The sequence below is a fragment of the Triticum urartu genome, chromosome 4A (genome assembly GCF_056163025.1).
Source record: "Triticum urartu cultivar PI428250 chromosome 4A, HENAU_Tu73, whole genome shotgun sequence".
Lineage (NCBI taxonomy): Eukaryota > Viridiplantae > Streptophyta > Magnoliopsida > Poales > Poaceae > Triticum > Triticum urartu.
Genome location: NC_141876.1, coordinates 588,234,744 through 588,247,016, shown reverse-complemented (window position 1 = coordinate 588,247,016; position 12,273 = coordinate 588,234,744). Strand labels below are relative to the sequence as shown.

The 12,273-nt window shown below is 43.3% G+C and overlaps 1 protein-coding gene across 1 annotated transcript; it reads left to right on the top strand.

Moving 5' to 3' along the window:
• Positions 1–447: 447 nt before the first annotated feature.
• On the top strand, positions 448–6,801 carry LOC147976882 (squamosa promoter-binding-like protein 6). Its single transcript, XM_087519087.1, has 11 exons — positions 448–1,545; positions 2,743–2,921; positions 3,564–3,866; positions 3,948–4,135; positions 4,245–4,319; positions 4,392–4,499; positions 4,580–4,697; positions 4,798–4,939; positions 5,054–5,192; positions 5,292–5,879; positions 6,183–6,801. Exons 1-11 carry the CDS (start codon positions 944–946, stop codon positions 6,627–6,629), a joined length of 2,889 nt encoding a protein of 962 aa, XP_087375213.1. The 5' UTR covers positions 448–943; the 3' UTR covers positions 6,630–6,801.
• Positions 6,802–12,273: the final 5,472 nt, after the last annotated feature.

Sequence of the window (12,273 nt, the reverse complement as noted above, 5' to 3'; positions counted from 1 at the left end):
TCCGCAACATTTGGCGTCACCTGCTAAATATCAATCAAGATCATATACGACATAATGACCGCTCGCCGCACTGCGTCAGCCGCGCCGAAAGTTCCTGTCTCTCTTACGTTACCCCCTTTTCGACGAGCGTCGCCGCGTCGGTCCAACGACCGGGAGGGACACGGCGACTTTGACCATCCACAAGACCCATCTTTCATGGGCTGCGCACTTTGTCATCATGAACATTATCTAGTAGCACTAACCATGTTCCTAAATATAACACTAACAATAATGGATCTAAAAAGAACACCAACAATAACCTGATGTGACATTAAAAAAGAGGTTGATAAATAAACAATCAATATCCCCCTGCCGGGCGCAGACTGGCGTCTGTGTAGCCGCGCCCGCGTGCCCGTACAAATTTGGCAGGCCAGTTCCTTCTACTCACACTCAGACTCAGCCGTCCCCGCTACGCGTCCCCATCGGCCTCCACCATCTCACCTCACGCCCCCCTCGCTCTCCTCTTTCCCCTCCCTCCTCCCCTCCAGTCCCCCTCTCTTCTCCGCGACTCCGCTGCTCCCCAGTCCACCGTCCCCACCAAAATCCCGCTCCCGAATTCGCCGCCGCCCCCGCGGAATCCCCCGCCGCAACCCTCCCGGAGCCCGATTCGTCCCCCCGCCCCGCCGCCCGCGCCGTCGATTCGCCCGCCCCGCCGCCCCGCTGATCCGCGGCGATTCGCGCGGTATGGGCGGGTGATTCGCGGCGGCTCGACCGAGTGGTCCCCCGCCGCGGGCATGTGGGTGTCGCTGGTCTGGATCCGCGGCTGCGTGGGCGTCACGTTCGTCGACTGCTTGGGCGGGAGGGGCGCCGACTAGATCTCTCGGCTCCGGCGGTCCCCGCGCGCTCCGGCGGTTTCAGGGGGTTTGGTTGGTTGGTGAGTGCTTTGCTCTAGGGTTTCGTCGGGATGGACATGGAGGCGGCCAGGGTAGGGTCGCAGAGCCGCCACCTGTACGGAGGCGGGCTGGGTGGTGAGCTTGAGCAGGCCAGGCGCGAGAAGCGGGTGTTCGGCTGGGACCTCAATGATTGGAGCTGGGACAGCGAGCGCTTTGTTGCCACGCCGGTGCCCGCGGCTGTGGGAAATGGCCTGTCGCTCAACAGTTCGCCATCTTCCTCGGAGGAAGCCGGGGCCGAGGTGTCTAGGAATGGTAACGTGAGAGGTGACTTTGATAAGAGGAAGCGAGTGGTTGTCATTCATGACGACGATGAGAAGGATGAGGGCCCAGTGGGGAGCAGTAACAACGTGCTCAGCTTGAGAATTGGTGGCAACTCTGTTGCTGGTGGAGCGGTGGAGGATGGCGGTGTGAATGAGGAGGATAGAAATGGTAAGAAGATCAGGGTGCAGGGCGGAAGCTCAAGCGGTCCGGCGTGTCAGGTGGAGGGCTGCTGCGCGGACCTTAGCGCGGCAAAGGATTACCATCGGCGTCACAAGGTCTGCGAGATGCATGCTAAGGCAAACACCGCGGTGGTCGGAAATACCGTCCAGCGGTTCTGCCAGCAATGCAGCAGGTCAGTTTTACTATTGAGCTGCTATTACCTTTTATTTACATGTGATACATTTGTTCATATGGGAATGTATGGGTGGAACATATTATGCACGTTTTATTTTGTGTCTGTTTGGAATGCAGCCCGAGGCTGTCTTGCCAAACTTTTGGCGTTGACCGTAGGTATCGGCGTCCGTTTGGACCGTAGCCAGAGTTTCCTATCCATGCCAATTTTTTTGTCGTTCGTTCAACTTTAACGCCGGCACGCTGGCGAGACGGAGGAGGCGAAATCCTTAGCCAATAATTTGGCGAGCCCAATTTTGGCGTGAAGCAAACAGCCCCTTTGAGACCAGACCAAACCCCATATCAAACTTCTTGCCATGATGATCTTTTAAGCAATACCATCTGATATGCGAGAATCACCCAAATATATGTCAACTATAGGAAAGCAAAACAAGCTCTCATTTGCGGACTGAAGTGGCCTGTGGAGATTTTTTTTAACAAATATCTAGCAGAAAGAAAACAGGGACATCCAACTTCCATAGAAGGAAGAGTTATGGTGTTGTCGCTGGGAGCAAATGATCACATAGTACCACTGGGAATATGTTCTGATGACACCTATTAGTTATTCATCTATGTCAGGATTCATGAATTTGGTTTGTCAAACTTACATGAGTTATAAGTTATAACCAATCCCCATATAGAAATGCACTGTTGTACTCTTAGTTTCCCCTTTTCAGTTGATATAATCAATATAGTATCGTTACTTCCATATGTGTGAGGATTGGTTGATGCTCATAAACTTGGAAACCTCCATGCCACTCAGATATTTTATTTTTTTTCTTCTGAAATTTGTATGCTGTTCTCAGCAACTTAGCCCAATTGCCTGCATTAGAGCACATAATACGTTTCACACAGTCCAAATTTCTTTTCATGCAATGTAATTGTCACATTGGCACCTAAATGTATGCATATTTTGGAAAGCACATGGCCAAAAATAAGGGCCTTCTGTGGTTCACTCTTTCCTGTTCTTGTACAACTTATATCTCTAAAGACAGTGCCCACTTTTAGGAAATATTAAAGCCTGGGTATGGCCTAAGGACTACTTCTGAAAGCATTTGATTTACATAATGCATTTTTTCTGGTATGATCATAGTGCATGCATTGTGTGTACCTTCTAAAATATTGGCAAATCCTCTTGACTACCTTACATTATGTGCAGATTTCACCTTCTTCAAGAATTTGATGAAGGAAAGCGCAGCTGTCGCCGGCGTTTAGCAGGCCATAATAAACGTAGGAGGAAAACCCGCCCTGAAAATGCTGTTGGTGGGACTCCTATTGAGGAAAAAGTTAGCAGTTATTTATTGTTGAGTCTTCTTGGAATATGCGCCAATTTGAACTGTAAGTACTGCTTTGAAGGTTGCAAACTTACTAGAGTACCATATATAGTTAATATTCTGCGTATAAGTGTACTGGTATTTCTATAGTTAGTTTTCCACCTAACCATCTGAAATTATGTTGACTCCGAGCTTTGACTGAGTTCTACTTGGCGTTGACCTAAAAGAAGACTTACGATGATACTGTTTCTGGTAGATGTAGTTACACCATGAAAGTCGATGTTCTTGCTGATTTGTCAGACATTTTGATTGAAACACTAGAGTTTCTAGGACCATAAAGGCTATATACAGGGTACTGGGTGTACTTGAAGTTTACTATTGCTTGATGCCTGATTTCTGGATTGCTTACAGGAGGCTCAGCCACCGGCTGTGTAGCATGGCTATGATGCCCAATTCTCAATTATATCTTTCTTAAATTCACAGTTGCATAATTGATAATCCTGTGATTTTAGCGGTGTGAGCTTAGCATCTTTGTGCTTTACGGGCTACTGTTTGTTTTCTATGATGGCCTGTCTCTCAAATATAGTAGGATAAGAACACTGTTCTATGCCTAAATTGAACTATTATCAGCGTTCTTAATGGCTTTCAGAACTACTCTTATGGTAATACTCAGGAAGAGACATGACTCTTAACATTGTACTTGCAGCTGACAATGCTGAGCATTTACAAGGTCAGGAGTTGCTATCCAATCTTTGGAGAAACTTGGGGAATGTTGCCAAATCATTGGATCCAAAAGAACTTTGTAAACTTCTGGAAACATGTCAGAGCATGCAAAATCGATCAAATGCTGGGACCTCTGAAGCAGCTAATGCTTTGGTGAATACAGCTGCAGCAGAGGCTGCAGGACCATCTAACTCTAAGGCGCCTTTTGCGAATGGTGGTGAATGCGGGCAGACGTCATCTGCTGTTGTACCAGTACAATCAAATACTACCATGGTGGCAGCTACTGGTAAGACATATAACCATTTTTAACTCCCAGGAAATGTTTGTTCATGAAAAATTAGCTTATATACGTATTGTGTGTTTACAGAGACTCCAGCATGCAAGTTTAGGAATTTTGATTTGAATGACACTTGCAATGATGTGGAAGGCTTTGAGGATGGTTTGAATTGCCCATCATGGATACGGCAAGATTCTACTCAAAGCCCACCACAGACTAGTGGTAATTCGGATTCAACATCAGCTCAGTCATTGTCAAGCTCAAATGGAGATGCTCAGGTTTATCATTTTGATCCTTTCAACTTGCTCATAAAAAATAAATCTAAATTGCTAATTTCAACATCTTTCTACCTCTCTCTGACATATATTGGTACTGTTTTGCTTCTAGTGTCGGACTGATAAAATTGTATTCAAGCTTTTTGAGAAAGTTCCTAGTGAATTACCTCCAATTTTGCGATCACAGGTAAATATGCTTACTCTCAGCAAACCACAAGATAGCACATCTTGAATCTAACACTTAAACCCTGAATTTCAGATCCTTGGTTGGTTGTCCAGTAGCCCTACTGATATAGAGAGCCATATTAGACCTGGCTGTATTATCCTGACAGTTTATCTTCGGTTAGTTGAGTCTTCATGGAGGGAGGTACATTTATTTCATAACCATTTCAGGCCATGATAGTGTTTTTTTTCTTCTGGCTGGTGCTTCACATTTCTTTTCTATAGCTCTCTGAGAATATGAGTGTATATCTGGATAAGCTCTCAAGTAGTTCCGCCGATAACTTTTGGACATCTGGTTTGGTATTTGTGATGGTACGGCGTCAAATTGCTTTCATGCACAATGGTGAGTCCAAGCTCTTATATATTCTTGCATGGCTGGTCAGGTTCCATTAAGCTGTACGTCAATGTTTTGTTAATATCACCTTATGGTCATATTACTGCAGGTCAAGTTATGTTGGACAGACCACTGGCACCTAATTCTCACCATTACTGCAAGGTCTTATGTGTTAGTCCGGTTGCTGCTCCTTATTCAGCAACAGTTAATTTCAGGGTAGAAGGCTTCAACTTAGTCAGTTCTTCCTCAAGGTACTTTATTATATATACAATTTGCATACGCTCATTCTTGCCAAAGATGAGTACGGTTTGATGTTTACTTCAGCCAATATCTGTTATCTAAAAATATACCTGTCATGTTCACAGGCTCATTTGCTCAATTGAAGGGCGTTGTATATTCGAGGAAGACACAGCTATTATGGCTGATGATGCTGAGGATGAAGATATTGAATATCTCAACTTTTGTTGTTCTCTCCCTGATACAAGAGGAAGAGGATTCATAGAGGTACAAGTATAACTTGTTAGCTTTTATTCTCATGTAGTTTTTGTTTTAATAATAACTTCTAAATCGTTCTAATCCATGGTATATCATTGGCGGTTTCAGGTTGAAGATAGTGGATTTAGTAATGGTTTCTTCCCCTTCATAGTTGCTGAGCAGAATGTATGCTCTGAGGTTTGTGAGCTGGAGAGCACATTTAAGTCATCCAGTCTTGAACAGCCAGACAAGGACAATGCCATGAATCAAGCTCTAGAGTTTCTACATGAGCTGGGGTGGCTTCTTCATAGAGTTAACATAATTTCTAAGCGTGATAAAGTGGAGCCGCCTGTACCTGCCTTTAACCTGCTGAGATTCAGGAATCTTGGTATATTTGCGATGGAGCGGGAGTGGTGTGCTGTGACCAAAATGCTGTTAGATTTGTTATTTGATGGATTTGTTGATGCTGGGTTACAGTCTCCCAAAGAGGTGGTATTGTCAGAAAATTTGGTACACTCTGCTGTGCGAGGAAAATCTGCCCGAATGGTTAGATTTCTGCTGACATACAAGCCGAATAAAAACCTGAAGGAAACTGCAGAGACATACCTATTCAGACCTGATGCTCGGGGCCCTTCTGCATTTACACCCCTCCATATAGCAGCCTCTACTAGTGATGCAGAGGATGTATTGGATGCATTGACTGATGACCCTGGACTGGTATGCCCTCATCTACTTGTAGAAAATGATTCATGCACTTGCTCGTGTTCTATGTTGTCTAGCTTTCTCCACCTTTAAATTTCATTGCTTCGATGTTTAAGCTTCAATAAGTACATGAAAGGCAACTTACTATTTAAGGCTTTTCTTTTCATCTTTTAAACTCTTGCACAGGTGCTACATCAGTTTAATGATGAACAGCACATTAATGATGCTATACTACTTATCCTCTTAGCTTAGTTTGTTTCTACTATTAATTAATTTTGAAGACCCTTTCTAATGTACCTCCACTGTTGCTTCTTGCAGGTGGGACTCAATGCATGGAGAAATGCGCGAGACGAGATAGGCTTTACCCCCGAAGACTACGCTCGCCAAAGAGGCAACGATGCTTACATCAATCTGGTCCAGAAGAAGATTGACAGGCATGTTGGCAAAGGTCATGTTGTCCTTGGCGTTCCTAGCAGCATGTGCCCTGGAATAACCGATGGGTTGAAGGCAGGTGATATCAGCCTGGAGATCTGCAAAGCCATGCCAATGACAACAACATCCGCGGCAAGGTGCAACATCTGCAGTCGTCAGGCTAAGATGTACCCCAATTCCTTCGCGAGGACCTTCCTGTACAGGCCAGCAATGTTCACTGTGATGGGCGTCGCCGTGATCTGCGTTTGCGTTGGGATACTCCTCCATACCCTCCCCAAGGTTTATGCTGCACCAAATTTCAGATGGGAGCTGTTAGAGCGCGGAGCCATGTGAGGGGTCCGGGTCGAAATAAGGTTAGGTGTATTGCTGCTGTTAAGAGTTTTAGTGTGGTGGTTAGATCAAACAAACATGTAAGTGTGTGAAGAAGTTCCGTTGTATTTAAAAATTGCAGAATCTTTGCGCTGATATAAATTTCATATACCGTCAATAATAAATTGATTGTACATGCGGCCGTTTGTTTCTATTTGGTTGTAATTTAGGCTGTGAAATCATTTTTTGAGAGCTGTGTGTTTAGAAGAGAATCAGAACAAAACAGATTTTAGAAGAGAATCAGAATATAAGAGCATCTCTATCAGACCCCGTAAAAGTTCATATCTTGTAAAATTGTTTTAGAGGATACTGTAAAATGTTTTTACGGGATGACGTGTATTAGAACAGATCCCACAAATGTGAAGCCCATTAGTCAGTAGTAGAATTTACATTAAGGTTCTTACAAAATAGCATAAAGCCCTCTACAAGCAAAATAAAGATTGTAATTGGGTCCTGGGATGACGTGTATTAGAACAGATCCCACAAATGTGGAGCCCATTAGTCAGTAGTAGAATTTACATTAAGGTTCTTACAAAATAGCATAAAGCCCTCTACAAGCAAAATAAAGATTGTAATTGGGTCCTACGACTTTGCCCGTAGGCATGGCTCTCCACCGGTGAACACTCACGCACCGCAAACGCTGAAAAAAAATTATATGAGACCAGGTCTCACGGTTAGCAGGTGAGACCCATCCTGATGGATGACACGTGGCATTCACAAATCACAAAACATCTAATTTTTCTCCCCGCTGATTTTAAGTGAGGGGTGGGGGATGCTTTGTGATTTGTGAATGCCACGTGTCATTCATCAGGATGTGTCTCGCGTGAGACCTGGTCTCATAGAATCCTTTTCCGCAGACGCTGGCCAAGTCCACCATCTTCGGCGGGCGTGTCCCTCCGCCTCCACACCCTGTTCCTCCGGTGCCTTGCCTCTTGCTCGTGGCACGGACAACATCTCAGCTGGTGCTTGCCCTGTTCGATGGCGACCCGGTCGGATCAGTGATGACATGCTAGTTGTTCGACCCCTTATCGACGGACTGGGAGACAACGTTGGTCGAGTCGGCAAGCGCGCTTGCGAACCAGCGCACACGGTGTTTGGGATGGGCTAAGAGCATCTCTAGCAGATCCTGTAAAGCTCACCTGTAAAAAACAGTATAAATGCTCCCCTAAAACGAATTTACGATATCCCAAGGCATCGAGCAGAACAGATCCCATAAACCCATATTGTAAACGTTTTCTTCTTCTTTTTTTCTCCTCACGCTTCTTCTTCCTCGGGACGCAAGTATGGACGAACTCAAACTCCGACCGCCCAGAACGGTGCCGCTCCGTCCTACTGCCTGATGTGGCCCGCTGCCTGCTCCGGCGATGCCCCGGCAACGCCCTGTCGACGCTCCAGCCTAGCGCGTGCTCCGGCCAACCGCCGGCAAGCTCCTCCGCCTGCTTGCTGCTCGTGCGCGGCGTCACGATCTGATAAAGGCAAAGATGTCCCGTCTTTCGATGAGATGGTGGCTATTGTTTTGGAGAAAGTCGACTTTGACGAACCGACTACGAACGTGCGAGGACGTCGCGCCTTAGCAATCGCTAAACCAACTCCGAGAGGTTATTGACCACGCCGGAGCACGATCAACCTGACCATGAAGGTCTGTTTCCTGCAGGCAAACGAAGAACAAACAAGAAACTAAGATTGCAATCTGGATATTGCGAATATAAGAGAAAAGCTTTATTGATCAAAGATGGGGTTCTGTGACGTCTTGGTTTGGTCGTTGAACACAAACGAAGTACGCGAAGTTGCAGCTATGACGAACTTTTAATCTAAACAAAACCCAAAGTCTAAACGATGCCCAAGGGCTGTATATATGGAGGAGAGAGGGGGGAATTTCATGACCCTTGGAGGAGGGGTCCGAAACCAACCCTAACTCTTGTTTTTCCACACATACAAACTCTAAAAACTGCCTATAATTAAGTATTTCGAAATTACATGGGACTGGCCCAAAAATAAGGTGACACAGCACCTAGAATAGTCTCTGGACAAAATTTATGAAGTGACATCTTGTATATTTCGTCCAAGGCTTCATGCACTCATCGCTTCAAAGTCCTGGAATCATCACTTGTAACTTCGTTCTTATTGCCCTTGCGCATGCCATCATTTCCATGCTTGAACTTGCCCCAAGGTTCATCTTTCTTGTCCAAGCTAGGCCCTTTATTTGTAAGCAAAACAAATGTATCCAATTTAGGCAGCATCATATTCTCATAAACATTAGAATCGTTACCAAGAAACGAAAGTACCTGATAATTCAATTGGCGTGCGCGAGCTCTAGTAATGAGAGAATTCCTTATTTAACACTAGCTTAAACTTTTATTCCCTATTTAACACTGGAAAAATATTTCTTCCCTATCTAACACAGCCTTTAAATTTTGTTCTCAATATAACACTTTCATCTCTTTCTTTATGCGAACAATGTTAAATGACACGTGAAATGACAATTCTACCCTCATACATCTATTCAGTTCTTTTATTTATTCTGCTGTCCTATTTAAGGGTGGAATCCATGGTTAGTGTAACAGAATGGTGTCATATTCCTGGAGATCACACATACGCTAACTCCCTACTGGATGGATTTCTTAAGCTACCATGCACACAGCACACGCATGTATAAAACAACATGGCCGCTGGCTTGCTTGATTGACGGCTCGACTAGACGAAACATGCACACGACACACACGAACAATACGAGGACACGCCGAGTTGATTACAAAAGGACTGTGTCGTGCCTTTGGATTTATTTTTATTTTTTTTGGACCGTGTCGTGCCTTGAGATTTTTAATTGCTAGTATTTCTGATTGGGGTCATGGTTCAGTGTACCTATATATCAGCTGCCAACACAAGCTAGCCTTTTCAGAATATCAAACTCTATTGTATACGAAATCAATGCATACACATGTATGCGTACAAGACACAGACACAGACGAGTTGGATTTAATTCCAACATCGGTGTTCTTGTGCAAGCGGATTGTGGGCTGGGTGAAGCCAATGAGAATGACTTTGACCTGACTTAGGTCCTTCTAGTGCCAGGGGTAAACTCGTCATTTCACATGTCATTTAACACCATTAGGTCAAAAAATGTACGAAAGTGTTATATTGGGAACAAAATTTAAAATTGGTGTTATATAGCGAAGAAATATTTCTTCGATGTTAAATAGGGAAACGAAATTTAAAACAATGTCAAATAAGGAATTCTTTCTCTAGTAATTGGTCAGTATGTATAGCAGCAGGGGCTGTGGGTGCAACAATGGTATTGATGTCCTCATCATTCTCCCCTTCTTGAAATGAAGTCGTCCTCGACGGAAGCTCATCTACCTCACCCAAATAAGGCTTCAAATCTGCAATGTTAAAAGTGGGATTAACCCCAAAATCTGCAGGCAGCTCAAGTTTATATGCATTATCATTTATTTTCTCTAACACCTTAAAAGGACCATCATCACGTGGCATTAGCTTTAATTTGCGCAAATTAGGAAATCTATCCTTACGCAAATGTGTTTTCTACCCTTATCTCCAGCAAGTTTATATTTAGCATTCATACGCTCAATGTTTTCCTTAGTTAACTCATGCATTTTTAAAATCAATTCAGCACGTTCTTTAGCATCAAAATTAACCTTCTCCGAAGATGGAAGAGGCAACAAATCAATAGGTGCACAAGGTAGGAAACCATACACAATTTCAAAAGGGCACATCTTAATAGTAGAATGCAATGAATGATTATAAGCAAATTCAATATGAGGCAAGCATTCTTCCCACATTTTTTTTTATTATTCAAAACAGCCCTAAGCATAGTAGACAATGTTCTATTAACTACTTCAGTTTGTCCATCAGTTTGGGGATGACAGGTAGTACTAAAAAGCAGTTTGGTCCCCAACTTAGCCCATAAACATCTCCAAAAGTGGCTAAGAAATTTAGTATCACAATTTGAAACAATAGTATTTGACACATCATGCAAGCGAATAATTTCATGAAAGAACAAATCAGCAACATTAACGGCATCATCGCTTTTATGACATGGTATAAAGTGTGCCATTTTTGAGAACCTATCCACGACAACAAATATGCTATCCCTCCCCTTCTTTATTCGAGATAAACCTAAAATAAAGTCCATAGATATATCCTCCTAAGGAACACTAGGTACAGGCAAAGGCATATATAAACCATGAGGATTGAGTCGTGACTTAGCTATTTGACATGTAGTGCAGTGAGCAATAAAACGCTCAACATATTGTCTCATCTTTGGCCAAAAGATATGTGTAGCAAGTACGTCCTCTGTCTTCTTCACGCCAAAGTGTCCCATTAGTCCTCCTCCACGCGCCTTCTGCAACAACAAAAGACGAACGAAGCTAGCTGGAATGCATAGCTTGTTAGCACAGAACACAAATCCATCATTAACGACGAACTTGTTCCACGTTCTTCCTTCTTTACAATTCTGCATTACATCTTTAAAATCTGCATCATGCACATATTGATCTTTGATGGTCTCCAAACCAAATATTTTGAAGTCAAGTTGTGAAAGCATAGTATAGCGATGAAACAATGCATCAACAATAACATTTTATTTACCTTTCTTGTGTTTAATAACATAAGGGAAAGTCTCAGTTAATTCAACCCATTTAGCATGTCTACGATTCCGTTTAGCTTGACTTTTAATATGTTTGAAAGATTCATGATCAGAATGTATAACAAATTCTTTAGGCCATAAATAATGTTGCCATGTCTCTAAAGTCCGAACAAGAGCATATAATTCTTTATCATAAGTAGAATAATTCAGACTAGGCCCACTCAATTTTTCAGAAGAATATGCACCAGGTTTGCCATCTTGTAATAACACACCTCCTAATCCAATTCCACTAGCATCATATTCAAGCTCAAAAGTCTTATTAAAACCAGGAAGTTGGAGTAAAGGAGCGTGTGTCAACTTATCTTTCAATACCGTGAAGGCTTCTTTCTGTGCGGTACCCCAAACAAAAGGCACATCCTTCTTTATAAGCTCGTTGAGAGGTGCAAAAATGGTGCTGAAATCTCTCAGAAAACGCCTATAGAAACCAGCGAGGCCAAGGAAACTCCTCATTTGTGTGACCGTTTTGGGCTACGGCCAACTCTCAATAGCTTCAATCTTGGCTTTATCAACTTCAATTCCCTGTGGAGTAACAACATAGCCAAGAAAAGACACTCGGTCGGTGCAAAAGGTGCACTTTCCAAGGTTACCAAACAAACGTGCATCACGTAGAGCAATAAAAACAGCACGTAAATGTTCCAAATGTTCCTCCAAAGATTTATAATAAATAAGTATATCATCAAAATAGACTACCACAAATCGTCCAATGAAAGCACGTAAAACTTCGTTTATTAACCTCATGAAAGTACTAGGTGCATTAGTTAACCCAAAAGGCATGACTAACCACTCATATAAACCAACTTAGTTTTAAATGTAGTTTTCCATTCACCTCCCAATTTCATACGAATTTGATGGTATCCACTACGCAAATCAACTTTGGAGAATATTGTAGAGCCACTCAATTCGTCAAGCATATCATCTAGCCTAGGAATAGGATGACAATAAAGA

Excerpts from the sequence above, each read along its gene's own strand:
- LOC147976882 (XM_087519087.1), top strand. The coding sequence starts at position 944 with ATGGACATGGAGGCGGCCAGGGTAGGGTCGCAGAGCCGCCACCTGTAC. Across the intron at positions 3,867-3,947 it reads TACCATGGTGGCAGCTACTG|AGACTCCAGCATGCAAGTTT; the intron begins GTAAGACATATA and ends GTGTGTTTACAG. Across the intron at positions 5,880-6,182 it reads TGACTGATGACCCTGGACTG|GTGGGACTCAATGCATGGAG; the intron begins GTATGCCCTCAT and ends TGCTTCTTGCAG.